General features: G+C 42.1%; 2 protein-coding genes across 2 annotated transcripts; one reads left to right on the top strand and one right to left on the bottom strand.

The window, feature by feature from the left end:
* The first annotated feature begins 2,416 nt into the window (after positions 1-2,416).
* On the top strand, positions 2,417-11,935 carry stmn2b (stathmin 2b). Its single transcript, XM_034198547.1, has 5 exons — positions 2,417-2,607; positions 8,275-8,370; positions 8,488-8,660; positions 9,271-9,462; positions 10,144-11,935. The coding sequence occupies exons 1-5, from the start codon at positions 2,589-2,591 to the stop codon at positions 10,201-10,203; spliced, it is 540 nt and encodes a 179-aa protein (XP_034054438.1). The 5' UTR covers positions 2,417-2,588; the 3' UTR covers positions 10,204-11,935.
* Positions 11,936-13,624: 1,689 nt separating this feature from the next.
* Positions 13,625-16,432, bottom strand: hey1 (hes-related family bHLH transcription factor with YRPW motif 1). Its single transcript, XM_034198548.1, is given in 8 exon segments — positions 13,625-15,171; positions 15,173-15,256; positions 15,258-15,286; positions 15,621-15,706; positions 15,859-15,920; positions 15,923-15,943; positions 16,066-16,141; positions 16,285-16,432. Coding segments are annotated over 8 exon segments (981 nt in total). The 5' UTR covers positions 16,371-16,432; the 3' UTR covers positions 13,625-14,634.
* Between the last annotated feature and the right edge of the window lie 1,530 nt (positions 16,433-17,962).

The following is a 17,962-nucleotide window of genomic DNA, read 5'->3' as shown; positions in this document are numbered from 1 at the left end:
AGAGGAGCTAGGAGCAGCAGTCCCGTTGTCATGAAGGGGGAATCTAACTATATACAGAATATGTTTTTGTGGATCCAGGCTAGAAACATGTTCATTTTCTGATGTTAAGTTGGACATTGTAACATAGGGTCTACGGGAATTGCTCCCATCTGCATCCATCGCCTACAGTTTGCAGCATTGGGCTTCACCGCACTGTCCCGGGGTTTGCCGCTTGGCTCTGATAGGCCAGAAGTCGGTTTGATTGCATTCGGACTCGATTGCTTATCCTGTCTGAGTAGCCCGGATGAGGCTGCATCGCAATTTTTGACGTCGAATTTTATACACCGAAATATTTAACATCGAATTTTAAACACCGAAATATTTGACGTCGAATTTTTTTCACTTGAATTTTTGGGATCTGAAGTTGAACATTCGAATTTTTTTAACTTGAATTTTTACATTTTTATTTCACATAAGTAAATTCGGAGCAAAAACATTCGTATACATGATTTTCAAAGTAATTATTTTCAATGCTATAAATTCGGTGTCTAATAAAATTCAAATACTTCTGTCTCTTGTTTGCTTCCATACCATTGAGACAGAGGATTCCATGGCACACGCATAACTAGCATCTGGTTAGCGCATTGATATGTGATGCGGTCACACAGGTGTGCCACTGTGAGTTGGCAGTCGATCTATATCTGAATTTCCCCAAATATAAATAGGATTCTCTTAAGAGTTTTTTTTATCTTCTGCTCTTACTGTACTGTATTTTATTTTCGTTTGTTAACCTGCACTATTTGTATTCTTCTGTATCTATGTTCACACTCACAGCCTGATCTGGTTCTTGGTTGTCTTTTGTTAAGCAAGTTGTGTTTTTTCTTGTTCCTCAACTTGATGTCAGGTGTATGTTATTTACATTTCCATACCATATCAACAGCATTATTAGGCTAAAATCCACAACTATAACTATTTTCTGGTTAATCACTAGTGTATCGTTTTTTTTAAGTCAGTTGCCTATACCATATCTATTCAAACACACCGTTTGATAAGGAACATGCCGTTGGAGTTGGTATTCACTCTGGTGGAGCTTTGTGTTTTCTCCCCAGTCTATCATGCAAAGATTCAGTTCTCAATAAAACACACTATGGCGACAACCACGAAAATACATGTGAACTAAAGTATGTCTTGCTGAATGTCTGTTTGAATGGAGCTTTGTCTGCAGGGTATAGCCTATAGAATGATTGAAGCAATGCTTTGTAAGAGTTTTTTTTCATAGAGCCATGCATTCCTCTGGCTCATATAACCTGAGATTTGCTGCCACCTAGTGACATGTTTTCATGATTTCACCCGTTTATTTGGTAGGTTATGATTTGATTGTTAGTGTTTTCTGCATTTAGATAAAAACTGGGATGATTTTGCAGTTTGCATGGATTATATAAATTGTAGGCTGTATGTGTCATTAAATATTAAAACTGTAATTCTGTACCAACCTGATTCTCTTGATTTGCACCACTTTGCAAAGCCTCACATCAAATATAAATGAACATGTTTTAAAATAAACAATGTGTGATGAAATGTTAATGTGAAAAGTCGTTTTTTTATTTGTATCTTTTAGCACCATGGACAGAGCTTTTAGCTGATCTGCCCATCACCACAGAAACAAAGAGGGAAACACCCACACTGCTGAGGACCTGCACTCTCCATTTCAATGGGACATTGGATTTGTCAGGCCTTTGGCTAGGAGGGGCGCGTCAAGGGAGTATGGTAGCTAATGCTCTAGGTGGCACATAAACGCTCATTACTGACCCAGTGTCAAGCCAATCAGATTATATGTTGACAGTTCCTGTTGATAATTTCAAAATAAAGCATGTTAAGGTATGTCGCATTTTAATGTAGACCTCATGTTTGAATGACAATTTGTTGGTCAGCTTTATTATACTGTAGGCTTACTAAAAAACACAAAAGTGCTATTTCATTGGCAATCGAGCTGGAAATGTGCATGTGCAAGGATGGAATGTATCTTGAAGGATATCAAAGCTAAATAAAACTAGCCTACATTTAAATAGCTCTCATATAATAGCATACTTAAAAAGGTGCTAGTAAAATACTTGCTCCTCCCCACATGCAGCTTTGCAACACATTACATCTGAAACCAACATTTGATTCCATTTGTCAGTTACGATGACATACAAAATATCAATTTCTCACATAGATGAAACGAGGAAATCGTTTTTCATTTTTGCCTAAAAACGGAAATGATGATGAAATAGCTGCATATTAAGATATAATGGTCTATGAATTGACTAATTGCCTAAGATTGAAATCATATGTTCATATTATCGACAGGAAACTGTCAATCCATATTCAATGATGGTGTGGGTTTTAAGTCTTTTATTTTGAAAGCTTCTTCTACTCATTTCCGGTTTTGTTTTAGTTATTGCCCGCTGACTTGACGCAGCTCCTAACAGACCACCAGGCGCACCGGCAGTCCCCCTCTTTGCTGACTCAGTGCCTTACCAGCAGTCCCTTCACACCGAGATACCGCATCCAGCAACCGACGCACTCTCCTCCGGTCGACTCGCCCAAGGCACCACCAACCTACAGAAATGGCTAAGACTGCAATCGGTGAGTTTCTGACATTTTTTCCTAGAATAACAGCATATTCGCAGGTTTGAGGGTGCTGATGCTGTGGCGACACCCATGGCACAAAAGGATGCAGAGGCATGATTATAGGGAGCGGCCAAAACTCCTTTGCAAGTCACTCCTTTTAAATGAAGTTGCAAAATGAAATAATCGTTTTTCTCTTTTATCAATCTGTGTATTAAGAGTCACGTCTGTGCCTATTACTTTATCCTTTATCAAAATGAGTGCCGATCAATATGAGCTAGTTTGGATTCAATGTTTCGTATCAGTGACGCATTTTTCTAATTCACTCTAAAACAAGCGAATAACAGTAAATGAATCCATATCAAGACAAGAAAGGCGATTTTTATTTCCCACACACAGCAGCATTTTGTCGATGCCTGCCTGCCGCACCTGACTCAGAGCCGCGCAGCAGCATAATGCAGCGACCCCACCCAACATCTCCGGTCCCTTCAAAGCTCTCTCCAGGGTGTGAAATATCTCACCGTGGCAAATCTTCTTTTTACAAAAACTGGACCATGCTATGTTCTGTAGTATAAAGCCGGCTCAACCAATTGTGTGACCGCTAAAGCATGAATGATAGAAAAGAGCATCCTTTTTCCAGAATTGCTTTGCAGTCGAGGGAAGAATTTACGACTGGCGATGAAAATGAATGTCATCTCAAGAATATCAGACCCTAATCCTATTAGGAGGGTTACATTATGGCCTTTTATGTTCAATTCTTGTATTATCACTGAGGCTTTAGTATTATGTGAGTGTATTTGCTAGAAATAAAATGTGATTGAATATTATGTCAGATGGAAGGCCCTCCTTTCCACATCAAGGCTTGATGTATTTTTTATTTATGTGGAGGATATTATTTGAACACATCACTTCACAGGCCCTATAAACACTGGATGGGAACTGCAGGCTTCATCAAATAGAAGTCTAAAATCTCATCTGACATTAAGGAAAGTGTGCTTGCTTCAAGGGGTGTGTATGAAAAGTGCGATGTGCTGGCCAGGCTAGGGGATGGACTGTTTGTTTTATGGTTGACTAGGCGTGTGATGAATGGAGGGGCATGCAGACAGACAGCGGTAAAGGGTCCTGCATGGTGTCTGCGCTGAGGGGCAAGTAAACCCTGACTGGTATATTTATTCCCCTCTCCTCCTCCTCCTCCTCCTCCTCTGCCTCCTCTGTCTCCCCTTCTCTCCTCCATGATTTCAGGCGTGGACAGACAGAATGGGATGGGCAGGAGCACAGACACTCAGGGGGAGAGCAGTCAACCTGCCAGTCAGCACCGGCAGGTCGTCGAGTTCATGTCGGCTATAAAGAAACACAGCAGTGCTTAATATTTTTAGAATCACTTTGGTATTTTATATCTACTTTTTCACACTTCTGAGACAGAGGAGCCAAAACACCTAAGGGGCAATATACATAATTAAATTAAGGACTAAAGGAAGGACGAGTACACCTTTGTTTATGGGAATTTCATTTAATTCCTGAGGATGTAACTACATGTATAGACTATCCCAGAAACAAACTCATGGTCAGAACCACTCCCATGTGCATTAGGGCCCCTGAGCACTTCCTGATCCTTATCACGTACACTTGTCACACCCAATAAGGTGTGGTCCTTCAGCTGGTCCCTAAAAATCAATTCCTTTGTGTACAAGCTTCTCAGCCTCTTGCACCATCCATTTCAAGCAACTAGTCTTGTCCAAATCCAGCTACATTTCTCTACTTATCATCTGCATCACAAATGTCGTTATGGCCCCTCGTGCATAAAACTCAAAATGCTCCTGGGCATATAATTCATGCTGATTTATCGCAGAGTCTCATCGATCAATGCAGCGCACTGACTCCGATTACTGTTCCAGATTACCATTGCTCTTTAAAACAAGTCTGAGGAAGAGGTGATATCAATCCAGTGACGGTGGCATACCAAGTAATGTTCTCATCACTTGTGACATCTGGATTAGCAACCTAGTTTGGCAAATTTAGATCTTCAGGTGTTTTAAACAGCAGATTCTGGATGTTTCACACAGCTAGCTCTATTGTACTCACTTTCAATTAACTGAGCTGGAGATTAAAGGATTGGTTCAACAATCAATAAGTTGTTTAGCAGAAATGTTATAGGCACCTTGCTATGAAGTGCTTTGAAAAAAAATCATTTTAATGAAAATGTGCTACTTTTTGGTTTTGTGTCCAATGAACAGAATATTAGTTGAGTTTCAGCCTGATAGTCAGACAAAACAAGATATTCTAAGACATCACCCTGGGCTTTAGGAAACTATAAGTGCAAATATCAGACATTTTATAAACCAATAAGATAATCGATGCATTGAAAATGATCCTTAGTTGCGGCCCTACGCATGTAACAATGATCTCCTTGGAAGGACACTGGGTGGGGTTTAGGGAACATTTGCCCCAGCCCATCCCTGCATCGAATGACTGAACCTGCCCCTGATCATCTGGGTACCATATTGTTTCATTTTATGGCCAATTTCGCTGTGGTAATACCTTCATAATTGTGTGATTATATAGCTGTCGGGTGGCACAGCTGTTAAGGGCCTGTATTTGCTGAACACAGATACAAAGTCTATACTGCTGCCAGCTTATAGGACCCAGGAAGGCAGTAAACGCTGTGAAACACAGAGCTGCAGTTTGCTGCTCAAAGCCTTGTCAATATTATCTTTCCTACGTTTTTCACTTCTGCCTTTTTGCTCAAAGTGACTCTATTGTCTGTTACATTTTGTATAGAGGGGGTTGGGTATTTAGCAGAAGAAGAGGGTGGGGAGGAAGAGAGAAATAAAGATACCAAATAGAGGTGTGGTGGTTTTCTGCTACGCAGTTTTGAAGCTCCCAGGAGATTGCAGAGTGGAGGCAAAGAGAGAGTAAGAAAGAGGAAATTGGGTTTGAGAGCAACAGAGGAAACGGAGGCTTGGGGATGCAGAAGGTGCTGGGGAAGAGGGATGCTTGCGGGGGAGGAGGTAGAGTTAGATATTGATGACCTGCGCTCTGGCTGATGGATTGGAAGAGGAAGTGTGTTTGCTGGCTGCGTGTCTGTGGTCGGGACAGGAGGAGCTCTTTGAAAGGATGCAGAGCTGACTAGTTAAAAGCACATGTCTATAGTGGAGGAGAAGCATTAAGCGGTGTCATGGTGGTCTGAAATTATTTGGTCACATCTCAGATTGACATTTCTGACCCAGCATGTGTCTGACCCAGCAGTCGGTATGTTTGAAAAGACACCGGTGTTTGCTCACTTCCTGCTGTGGAATGTCATTTAGGATCATTTGTCATTTGTATGTGCCTGATCCGCTGGGAATGAGTTTATTACTACAACGGTTATAGAAGGAAAATAATTTTTTCTCTCAGGAGAAATACTGAGGCAATTTCATATTTTTGCACAATAGAGGATCTCATATATTTTTGATTAGGGATATAAAAATAAATCTTCCACACTCTGGGTTAGAGAGCTGTATTATTTTACAGTGCGTGCTTATCTTCCAAGAAGTTAAATTAGCTCTCACACAGTCATAAAAGCTTAATCACCAGCAATATACATAATATACAGTTGCAATCTATGTCAATTCATCAGATCAGTAGATTGTCAGGAAATTAATTGCCAACTATTTAGAAAAAATATAAATCCTTAGTCAAGTAAACATTTAATGGTTTTGGTTCCTGAAATGTGAAGATTTGCTGTTTCCAAAACCAGACATTTATATGAGCTCTTGTTTGTTCTAATACTGTCGACTCAACAATTAACCAATTAATCAAGACTGAATTAACGGATTAATCAATTAGACTAGAAATCTAATTCTAGATGAAAACATAATTGAACACAGAAAAGGCCTCTGCTAGAACTTGGCAACCGCTGAACACTGCTGTTCTGCTCCATGAGCACTCAACCCAAATGACCTGCTCCACTGAATTGTTAACTGTTTGACTCTTCAGCTGTCAGGTGAGGGTGTTTGTGGCAGGAAAATGGCTGCTGGGTCTAGACATATACACAACACTAATGAGCCTGTGACAACCCTCCAAAAGCTCTGTTCCCCCATTTTGTCAGCAGAAATGGTGTGGTCCACTAATTACACATTTAAGTGCCATCCACCTGAGGTGGCTGCCATTAGGCTGTCCTGGGGGCACTCGAAGGCGGCTGCAAATCCCACTGGGAGTTTCCTCCTTTCTGGTTTTAATCCTCCTGTCTGGGATTCTGGTTTATATTAGAAATGTGTTACACTGACGGTGAAGCCCCACCCCAAAAGCTAAATATTGTTTCCATCGTTATCCGCCAGCAATCTTACTATTTTCTGTTTTACCAAACTCCACTTTTATCTCCATTCCCACTCAACCCCTCTCTTCCTTCCACTATTCCTCAGTTTTGTTTTAACCCATCCCATCCTCCCGCACTTCCTCCTCAGGGAAGGGGTTAACAAGGCCATCAGAGAGTAGTGAGAGCTACATCTGAGAGTTGATCACATTACTGTGGCGTCTGCCAGTCTGCAGGGCAGAAAGTGAGACACAGAGAGAAGAGGAGGAGAGCAGGGAACGAGTGAGGAAGGAGATTTGGATTAATCAGACTGTACACCACACCCCCCCTATGGAGAATATATTTTACAGTAGATCTCATTTAAGTCTTTGCTACTGAAGATCATAAATCACTGTGGCACACTTCAGCCCTGCAGGCTGTACTCTGGGTGATGGATCATTCCATAATGTGACAGTCTGCATGCAAATCACCTCCATGAGGCAGTGTACCTTTACAGAACACAGCAGCTATGTGCAAAAGCAGAATGTTACACAAGCTGCAGTGCGACGTAGATATTTTTGCCGTTCTCCCTGTAGGGACTGCTGCTGAACTCTGGGCTCAAATTACAAAGTAGTAGATGCCAAAAATACAGGAATAAAATCAAGGTTAGACAAGGTTGGTTGTTCCTTTCTTCGCTGCTTTTTCACCGTCTGCCCTTTGGAGCACTTTGCCCCTCCTACTGAGAAGGGCGCAGGTTGCCAAATACAACAATTTGATTTGATGCCAGCTTTGCCTCAGTGTTATTAACTTTTTGGACCATAAATGGATCAGGGGTAGAGAGTCAAATTGCTGTGTATGCTGCTAAGAAAAGCCACAGAGAGTGTAGACAAGAAACAACCAAAAGACGACCCTAACATCTATCCTAAATCCTGGATTCTTTGCTTGGTAAATACCCCAAAAGGCACAATATGTTTTAGTGGTAGCGACAGAACGCCTGAGAGGCAATAGGGCGTTGGTCTGACAATGTTAATAAATAATAGACCAAAATGAAATGCATAGCTAATGATGTGTGGAGAATCCTATGGGGAGAGCAGCATCTTGGCTGTTGGGGAAATTAGGCCAAGTGAGGACACATCCATCCTGCTGTGAAAACAAAGGCCAAAATGCCCCAAAACCCAGAGCAGCTCAGCTCCTCAAGACCCCCTTTGATGGGGTTCCCTTTTTGGAGAACTCGATGAATATTTATTCCTCCAAAAATCTGGATATTTACATGAGGAACCTCCTGTGGAGAAGAAGTGGGTTAATGATGTTTCATCTTTTTGTATGTTAGTAGGTTAATGATATTTAGATCATGTTTTTCTGCAGTGAGCTCAGTTTACATACACACAGTCATGTTTAAATATTTTCCTCCGCAGCTTACAAAGAGAAGATGAAGGAGATCTCAGTCTTCTCACTCATCTGCTCCTGTCTGTACCCCGAGACTCGCAAAAACCTCATGGGGGATTTTGAAGGTACGTGAATTTATTTTATCTCATTTGTATACAACATGCTTCAATAACAAGTCATGCAGAGGCTCTAAAGTTTTATCGTTTAATCGTCTGTCTTTCTTTTTTGTTACACACATGCAGACTTGGACATCAAGCCCATTAACAAGCGAGCCTCAGGCCAGTCCTTTGAGATCATCTTGAAGCCGACCTCCCCCGTGTCTGATAATGCCCACTGCATCACCACACCCCCAAAGAGGGACATATCCCTGGAGGACATCCAGAAGAAACTGGAGGCAGCTGAGGATCGGAGGAAAGTAAGAGTGTTTCCAATCATTATCTTTTGCACCCAGCTGCTACCTTTCACTCTGCTTTAATAAAAGCCACAGAAAGCTGGAAGAAGATTAAAAGGAAGATTTTGAACCACAATACCACCGCTAGTCATTAAGAAATACTTGACTTCCTTCGTCTTCAAATGTCACGTACAGCATGGATGTTTGGTCAATAATGCGTCACATTGACTACTGCGGCTGCAAAACTGACATGAAAACTCTAATCTGACACCGGCTAATTCCTGCATCTGATTGATTTGAATGTCAATACGGTCAATACAAGCAGCTGACAAATCTAGCAACCCACAAATAAATCAATCATCCAATCAATGACACAATTTGATGTCCAATACTGTGGGTCAAACAGCATATTATTTTAATTAAAGTGACGACAGGAAAAAAGGAATACATTATCTTACCTCTAGACATTTTCATGCCTAGCATAAATGTGTGGGTCTGATTAGTTTCAGCAGCTCTTACTCATGCTTACCTTTTAATAAAAAATCGACAAGTGGTTTTCAGTATATCACTGTTTCTATCAACCCCTGCTCTCTGACTAATTTATTTTGCTGCTCTTCGCTTATTTTCCTTTCAGTCCCAGGAGGCGCAGGTCCTGCAGGCCTTGGCTGAGAAGCGTGAACACGAGCGCGACGTGCTGATGAAGGCCATGGAGGAGAACAGCAACTTCAGCCGCATGGCCGAAGAGAAGCTCCAGGTGAAGATGGAGCAAATCGAGGAGAACCGGCAGGCTTACATGGCTGCCATAATGGATCGCCTGCAGGAGAAGGTGAGAAGCATTAACCAGTCACTATTTTAAAGATACTGAGGCCATAACACCAAGTCACCTCTTCCCCAGAGAAGCAACTGGCCAGACACCAATAAAGAAAGAATTTAGGATTTTTGGACTTCATTTAAATGTCCAATGATATTCTTTTTTTCAGTGACTTGTATTAATAGCAAACATAAGCTAATAATAAGTTCCTTCGTTCTGATTTCAACTAATATTTGACTAGCAACAATGATCTTGCAAGTTTAAAACAAAAAAAAGGTTTAATCAAAAGCAGTCATCAGAAAGTCACTGTGGCGTCACAAGCTATACTTTAGCACAAAGATAGTTGACAGTTACAAGGGGATTCAAATGGGTAAACTAGGCAAGAAGCATCTAGTGGAGGAACATTTATCAAACTTGACAGGAGAATTCAAACAACAAGACAAGACGACCTCAGTAAATTGAGAATCTTTTAGGGAAGACTTAGGTTGGACAATGATTGAGTCCTATGCTTGGAAGGTAGGAGATAAAAACATACAGTAAATGAGCGGGAGAAAGCAGGACAGGAGGCAGAATAAAGGAATAAAATGTCTTAAAGGTTGAAGAAATGAAATGGTGAATTGTGCAGGAATAAAATGTCAGGAAAGGCCCTGAGGCAGAAAAAAACATGACACCTTCAATCTGTGTTTTTCTTTCTAGGAGAGGCATGCTCAGGAGGTGCGCAGGAACAAGGAGTTGAGAGAAGAAGTGACAGCGTGAAAAGCCCCAGGTTCTACGTCCCACCTCCAAACCCGCCCCCGCCCCCAACACCACCACCCCCAATCCTGAGGAACACCCCTCTCCCAACCTTGTCCCACATATTCCCACCTACTCCACCCCTCTGCCATACCCCCCCATACAAATTATGAAACTACCACCGCCTGAGACGCCAACCCGAGACAGTGGGAAGTTGAAATGGGGTCCGGGGTAAAAAAAACAAAAAGCGTAAAGAATTTCGGAAAAACAAGAAAAATGTGTGTCTCCAACCCACTCTTCCCAAAAAGAATGTTTTTGCTCCATTTTCAAATGAGAAAAAAAATAATCTAATTGACAAGTGACAGTGGGTATCGGTTTTTGTAAATACTTCTTTTTTTGTTATATACAGTAAGATACAAGCAGCAAAAGTATTGATTGCAGTGTGCCATTTTTTCTATATAAGTTTCCTCTTCCTGCTTATATATGGATGTAATAATTTGTTCATTGACATGTTGGTTTTTTTTCTTCATTTCAGCCTGAAAATCATTTCAGGCTTTGGTGTTTGTTGTGAGTTTGCCAGCTAGCTGATGTTTGCTGCGACTGGTTGCGTCCTCATAAGGCCCGCATACTGGCTCCGTTTCCTCGTCCCTCTAAATGGGCACTTACTCATTTGACCCTGCAGATTTGGAAACAAAATTGGATCTGTTTCGTCCGAGTGATTTTCCATCAAGTTTAAGCCAATGTCCCAATTAGTGAGGGGACATGTGCAGGGAAAGTTGGCAGAAGGAAAGGAGACAGTTTGCTCTTTATGGGGACTGCAAGCCGTCGCTGCTCATCCACTCCTGTGAGGTAGATGGTGATGTACCACAGGAGAACACTATAGCATTTAATGAGCCCATCCTCATCCTCCTTCCCTCCGTCTGCAACCTCTTCATCTCTCCACATACAGTACATACTGTAGAAGCACTCACTCACACGCTCTCCACATGGACAGGCATTTAGCCAATCATAGCACAGAGCTCAAGAGGAGCTTGCTAAATTCTGTCCATCTGGCACCGGAAAGCTCACGTAACATCCCTGACCAATGGCGGGCCTCTTATATTCCTCATAAAAAAAGCTTGCATTCACATTTCAATCACTTGTTACTATACTATACAACACAATTGAGGATAAAGTGCACTCAAAGACAGCCGGAGTGCAAAAAAAACCTTCACCAGACTGTGAATCTTAAATCGGAGAAATTACAAATAAATTCCACCTTTCTCCCTTTCATAGAGGCTAGAGTAGTGCCAACATCATCCACGATACTGGAATCATTACATATCACTCCAAGACACTGTAAACGCCACCGAAAGGTCGGCACAAGAAAGATATAAAAGCCATAACAGGTACAGCTGCAACTATGATAAATGAACACAGTATTGCCATCTGTAAAGGTGTACATGAGTGTATTACTAAGTATTGGAATGACGGTCACACACGCACGGTAGGCCCATAGATGTGTGTGAGTGTGTGTGTAATGCAGAAAGGGCGGGTGGATAACAGATTGTTTGTGCCATGTGATAATGACCCGGTGAAGTATAAACCAACACCGTAACAGTGTGTAACAACAACAACATCACAGACCGAGACTATCCTACCTGCCTCTCTCTCTCTCTCTTTCTCTCCTCTGTCCATTTGTGTGTTTCCCCCCTCTCCACGTATATCTTTGTGAGCAAGCAGTGGTTAATAAAGATTTGGGGTTCAGTGAATGAAACTGGCTTTGGGTGTGACTTCTTTCAGTTACTGTCAATTACTGTTTCAAGGTTAGCATTCAGATAGAGTCATTTGGTTTCTTGATCATAATTATAATGTATTGGTTTAACCCTAAAAGGATTGTGCCTTGGTTTTCATTACATTATAATTTATAAACATAAAAGAAAATAGCAAGAGAAAATATAAAAAAGAAATAGAAGCAAGTATCAAGAAACATAAATAAAGAGTAAAAGAAAATGTCAATACAAATATAAAAAAAGACTGCTACATATTCAGTTAAATTCATAAATTCTGACTAATTAAAACTAGAAGTGGAATTAACTCAAGCATATTAACATTAAGTTAGTGATTACAAATAAGTTAATTCCACTAATTTACTACATGATGTTTTCCGGTGTAGTTATTGGTTATTTTACAGAGGCAAATGTGTGTTAACAAAGTCAATGCCTGAATGGTGATTAAACTCACATAATTATATGAAACAGCCTACTGTTTAAGTAGGGCAGCAACTTCGGATTATTTTAAATGCTAAATTTGTCAGGAATTGTTCTTCATTAATTGGTTAGTTGTGAATAAATCATCTGAAAATATTGAATCATATTTTTCCAAAGTCAAGGATGTCTTCAAATATCTTGTTTTGTCCAAACTCCAAGATATTAATTCGACTGTCAGTTTTAAAATAACTCAAAGCAAATAATCGATGATACAACAATAGTTGCAGATCAATTTATTACTTTACAACTAATCCATTCATCTTTTCAGCTCTAGTTTAAAGGCATCGTTCTGAATAATTAATCGTTTTACTTTCAGTACTTTGAAAACGTTTATTGAGGTTAATGCCAGGCTTTTTGCTGTAACATATTCTTACATTGTGTTATTGCTACTTAGTAAAGACTGGCAGTTAATCTTCCAAAAGTGTCCTTTTCCTTTTCAGTTAACGTCCCAGTAATGACCAGCAGGGGGAGACAAACAACAAGCTATCTCAACCTAAAATCTCCTTGACCTTGTGGTTTTGGCTGCAGTGAAGCTACATCACCACCTGGCTCTGACGGCATCATCCTCAGTAATTAAATAAAAAGGTTAAGTAGAATGACGAGAGGGATGAAAGGGGAAAGAGAGAGTGTACACTTTGGAAGAATAGATGAAAAAAGCGAAGGATATTTTGGCACGTGAGTACACTTTTGAGGTGACGGCATGAAGGAGCCGAAAACAGAAGGTGCAGCTGGTGCTGGCTGAAATTATGGCAAAGGGACAAAACTGTCTGCACACTTCCTTTCTCACACTTTTTTTCAGTCCTCTCCCTTCTTTGATCCCTCTGTCCCGTTTTTTCTTCCCCCTTTCCCTCCTGATCCCATTCTCCATCCCTCCTTCCTTTCCTTCTTCATTCTCTTCCAACCTTCCCTCCCTCCTTTTCTCCTCCTCTAGTTCCCACGCAGCACATGGGGCCAGCCGGGCTGCTATTGTCCAGGATATCCCCTCCTTGTTAATGGTTTCCTGTGCACACACGAAGGGCTACTGAGAGAAACAAGCAGCCGCATCTGATACCAGGCGTCACCACGTATACGGCACACACACACACAACTGCAGGCATTAATAAACACGTGCACACACACCTACATTCACACACACTCTTGAACAAACAGACATGAAAATGAACAAACACATAAAAAACGACGCTGATAAAGCCACAGGTGATTTAACATAACTTTTTTTATTACAGGGAAGTTGTCATTACCACCAGCAAAAACTAATATTTGATTTGTCAGTGCTTGCTTGTGCTTTGTACAACCATAAAATTAACAAACTCAGTGACAGGAGAAACCAAAACATCAGGTGTAAGGCTAAAGTCTATTGCCTTGCAACTACTGTGACAGATACAAATGAGCTCCGTTGAAAACACAGGTCGATAATGCTGCTACTTTGAACAGGAAAGCAACTTGTAGACAAGGTAATAAAAATCACCCAAGCATCATGAGAAATTACAAAACAGAACAGCTGGTAGAAACTCGTGGAACATATGTGAAGTCTCAGTTGTTAAGAACAGGATTTACTGTAGAGAGGAAACATTACTTAGGGAGGAAAGCTTAATCAATAAGGCCCCATATGAACAGGGGGTTGTGGGTAAATCTTGTTTATTTGAACCAAGCTGGTAACTAACTTCTGTTCCAGTATTTAGTAAAACAAACACCTGGTTTCGGTTATTCCACCCCATTAAAATGCTGTAGAAAGGCGGTGACTCTCAACCACCTCGAGCCCTCCCCTCCCTGCATGTAACCAGGGCACCAACACAGGGTTTTTCAGCGCAGGGGGAAAACAAAGGGGGGGGGGGGAGCAGTTTCACCCTGGAACTTGACGGGTGGCGACTGCTTGACCATCTGGAAAAGCCATTCCTTATAGGCCGACAACAGTGGGTGAAACCTCTGAAGGGGTGTGCAGGAACAGAGATCAACCACTATAAATCACTCTGAATGCTTTTAAGTCGTGGTCTCCCTCCTCACTGTTGTTCTCTTCTATACAAAACTCAATACATTAGCAAGAAAATCCTACAGCTAGGAGTATCCTCTGCAGGATGTCAACATCATAGAAAAAAATATTACTTTCTTAAATTTGGAAAATATAAAGTCTTGTCTTTGAACGTCCAGCTCAGCTGGGTAGTGAGTAGAGTCTGTGTGTAGATCGAGTGGAGCTTTTTCATCTCAGTCAGAAGGCTCCTATCTCCATGCCCCAGGGTCTGTAGGGTTTCCCCACACTGGATGTTGGGATGGGGGCGCTGAGGGCGGAGGAGGGGGACATGATGGGGAAGGCACTGAAGGGGAAGGGGAACGCTGAGAGGGTGGAGAGGAGAGGATTGGAGAGCTTGGACGCTGGTGAGGAGACCAAGGCAGGGTGTGTGAGGGTGCTGGGAGCCCCAGTGGTAGGGGGGACCCGGATCTGGCCCTGATCTGAGTGAGGGGTGCCGCTGCGTCTGCCTGGGATGTGAGAGTCTGCACTGGACGAGGATGAAGAAGAGGAGGAGGAGGAAGATGTAGATGATAGAGGAGTTTGTGGGCTGCTGGTGGCGCTGCGGGGTAAAGGTGCCAATGTGGCCCCCTGCTGGTGCTGGAGGAGGAGGGGGTGCGTGAGGTGGGCAGGAGGGGACCCGAACGCAGAGCCCCAGGCCAGGTGACTCAGGCCGGAGTGAGCCTCTCTCTGACTGGCGTAGTTGTTGAGGTGGGAGATCAGGCGGATACGCAGAGGGGTCTGCCCCGTCCAAGCCCTCGATGATGCTCAGATAGCGGGCCGTCTCAGCCAGGCACTCCCTGAAACCCAGACCACGGTAGTCCCATCGCCAGCGCATGAGCGTCAAAATAACCTGAGGACAGAGGAAGAACACAGCAGATTAGTTTAGAGTCGCCTAGCTGCTACAAAACAAGTTTGTCCTGAACTGAGGGATCTTTGGTCAATCGTGAATCAATATGCCTCTGGCTTTGAGAGTGTGAAAGAGTAAATAATAAGTCCAAACAAGATGGACCCAGTTCTTATCAGTTTTCTTGTATTCATCTACATGTCATGTTGTGCTTTTTTTCCTTCTCTTTAAGTAAGAGAATAAAGTCATTGTTGTCCATTTTCCCCTCTTAAGCATATGAATAATATTTTCAACAAGTGGAAGGTGTTTTTTCTGTAAAAATAATGGATCCCAGACATACCTTTGCCTCCAGCAGCATGAAGCATTTTCAGATGGTCAACAGTCATCTGCAGAATCTCTGCTTTCTCCAGTTTGGCTGAGCCCTTCAAAGGAGAGAAAAAGGAGCCAAATTAGATATAATATAAATAATATTAATAATGTTACGCGAGCATAAATTATGTTCAATATTTTTGGAATATAAAGTTTATTTGCATATGGTCTAAAAAATAAGTAAAGTCGTGTTGCCTGATGCTTACCTGTTCTCGAAGGCGCTGGGCACGAGCCTGCGCAGCTCGCTGAGACTGTTGTTGATCCTGTCCACGGACGGCGCCGTTTCTCAATTATCTGAGGAGAGACAAAACATACAAATTATAAGTTTTTTGCAGAATACGTGCATTTTGACAACATGCTCAATATTTTAAACTGCAAAAACGGCCTGTCTCAACAAATAAATGTACTTACTATACTCCTCGACGCCTTTTCCTCGCCTGCACTTGAGTAGAAGTTGAGGGCGACAATGGACCCGAGGGAGAGCTCATGTTCCTAAAAAGAGACGAAACAGTCAATACCCTCGTAAAGTCTACCTTTTTTGTCATTATACTACATATATTGAAGCTACTTATTTTTGTTATGTTTGTTCACCATTTCCAATGGTCTGAACCACTTTAAAAAATAAGCAAACGTACCCATTCTCATCGCCACTCTCCTTCTCCACCTCAATAGTCTCGTCCAGTTCGCTGTCCGAGGAACTAAAATCGTGATTCCTCTTCATTTTGTCGGTCCACAATAGTCCTACAGTGTGTCTGCTTGTTCTGTCTTCCAGTAGTGCGAGTGTTCACGTTTACCCGGAGAGCCTCTGTTTGAAGCACTCAGCTTTCCCACGGTGTCATTTCAATGCTGAAGCCGACCTATGGAGGCGGGGCCTCGGGTCAAATCAGCCAATCACAAAGCGGCCGTGGGTTTGAGTGACAGCGCAGTGGGCCCAAACACATGCAAGTTGGCTTTGACAAGTCAGAGAGGAGGAAAATAAGGATACATCTCACTCAATGGATATATGGACGTTTTTATGGGCCTAGAAACTGTTTCTTGCCATCCATAACTTTTTGAAAACGTATGCAAAAGTTTATAGATAGAATATACACTACACTTAGTAAGATTATAAAGACATATTATAATTCCCATGTTGAGAGATATCTTGCTTCATTCTCAATTCTCTATAAATGTCCAATCAAAAAATAACGTTGTTTTTTTTAAAGAAATATAATCCACATTTAAAAGAGCAAACCAAAACCAATTGATATTCCCTAGGGAAAAAATTGCTTAATAAAAGTAATTTTGATGCATTTTTTGCTAATGAAGTCCTTTACATGATTTGTTGGTGGTGTTATCATACACTGTATAGTCTATCATTGCCCATTGTACATGCAAACCATTTATTTGTATACAATCATTGTCATGTCATTATTATTAAGTTATTTTTGAATTCATTAACTCGATATCATTTCCTCCTGCATTGTGCCAGAGCTTAGCCTTGCCCCTAGTTCTGAGAAACCTCAACAGATATGACATTGGAGTAATCCTTCTGATCGTAGAAGATCTTTGGAGAAACTTTGACAGCGGTCCAATGGACTTTCGGTCCGTGACTGCCCCCACCCATACCCCCCCCCTCCTCCCCCCCGTGTGTGGTCCCGGTGGGTGGTGAGGAGTGGCTGGCCGGGCTGTCAGCACGCGTTGGCCGTGGGAAAGTTCCCTAACCGGCGCTGATAACCAATCAGAGGCCGGCGGCCGTCTTCCGGCGCTGGAATGAATGGAGCAATTGGTCGGGGCGACGGGCGGTCTGCGAGCGAGCGTGTGAACCTGTAATCCAATACTAACTCAGCCCGGGAGCAGAGACTGGGAGCTCTGCCGCAACCAGAGGAAGCCACCAAGTCTAATCTTACCCCACAGAGAGACCTCATGCACGGTAAGACGATGTTGGGGACTTCAAGGACCTTCAACAAAAGAGCGTAATGCAATCAAAGCACTCCTCGACCCTTTTTCCCCTGGAGTCTCCACATCATCACCACCACAAGACTTGTGGCTCCTTATAATGGTCACACTCCCCAAATAATTTGACAGAGCTGCTGGTGTGTTTGTATACATGGAGGGCTCATGTTACCGCATGTGGAGCTGGAGCTCTTCAGTGAAGGGTCTCCTGCAGGGCCTGCTGTGGCATATTTAAATAACACACTGTCATTCAGTACAACCGGATAACATCATGTAACATTACATAACCAAAATCACTTGACATGAACTCAACAAGAAAAGTGTTTCTAAAAAGCACATTTTAATATGTTTATGTAAATAAGCGTAATGTATCAAAGT

Source organism: Gymnodraco acuticeps, unplaced genomic scaffold (assembly GCF_902827175.1).
Source record: "Gymnodraco acuticeps unplaced genomic scaffold, fGymAcu1.1, whole genome shotgun sequence".
NCBI lineage: Eukaryota > Metazoa > Chordata > Actinopteri > Perciformes > Bathydraconidae > Gymnodraco > Gymnodraco acuticeps.
This window is presented reverse-complemented; position numbering and strand designations above follow the sequence as displayed.

What these genes read in the sequence shown, in the direction of transcription:
- stmn2b (XM_034198547.1), top strand. An exon ending in CCTCATGGGGGATTTTGAAG is followed by an intron (nt 8,371 to 8,487) that starts GTACGTGAATTT and finishes ACACACATGCAG; the next exon opens with ACTTGGACATCAAGCCCATT. An exon ending in CAGCTGAGGATCGGAGGAAA is followed by an intron (nt 8,661 to 9,270) that starts GTAAGAGTGTTT and finishes TTTTCCTTTCAG; the next exon opens with TCCCAGGAGGCGCAGGTCCT.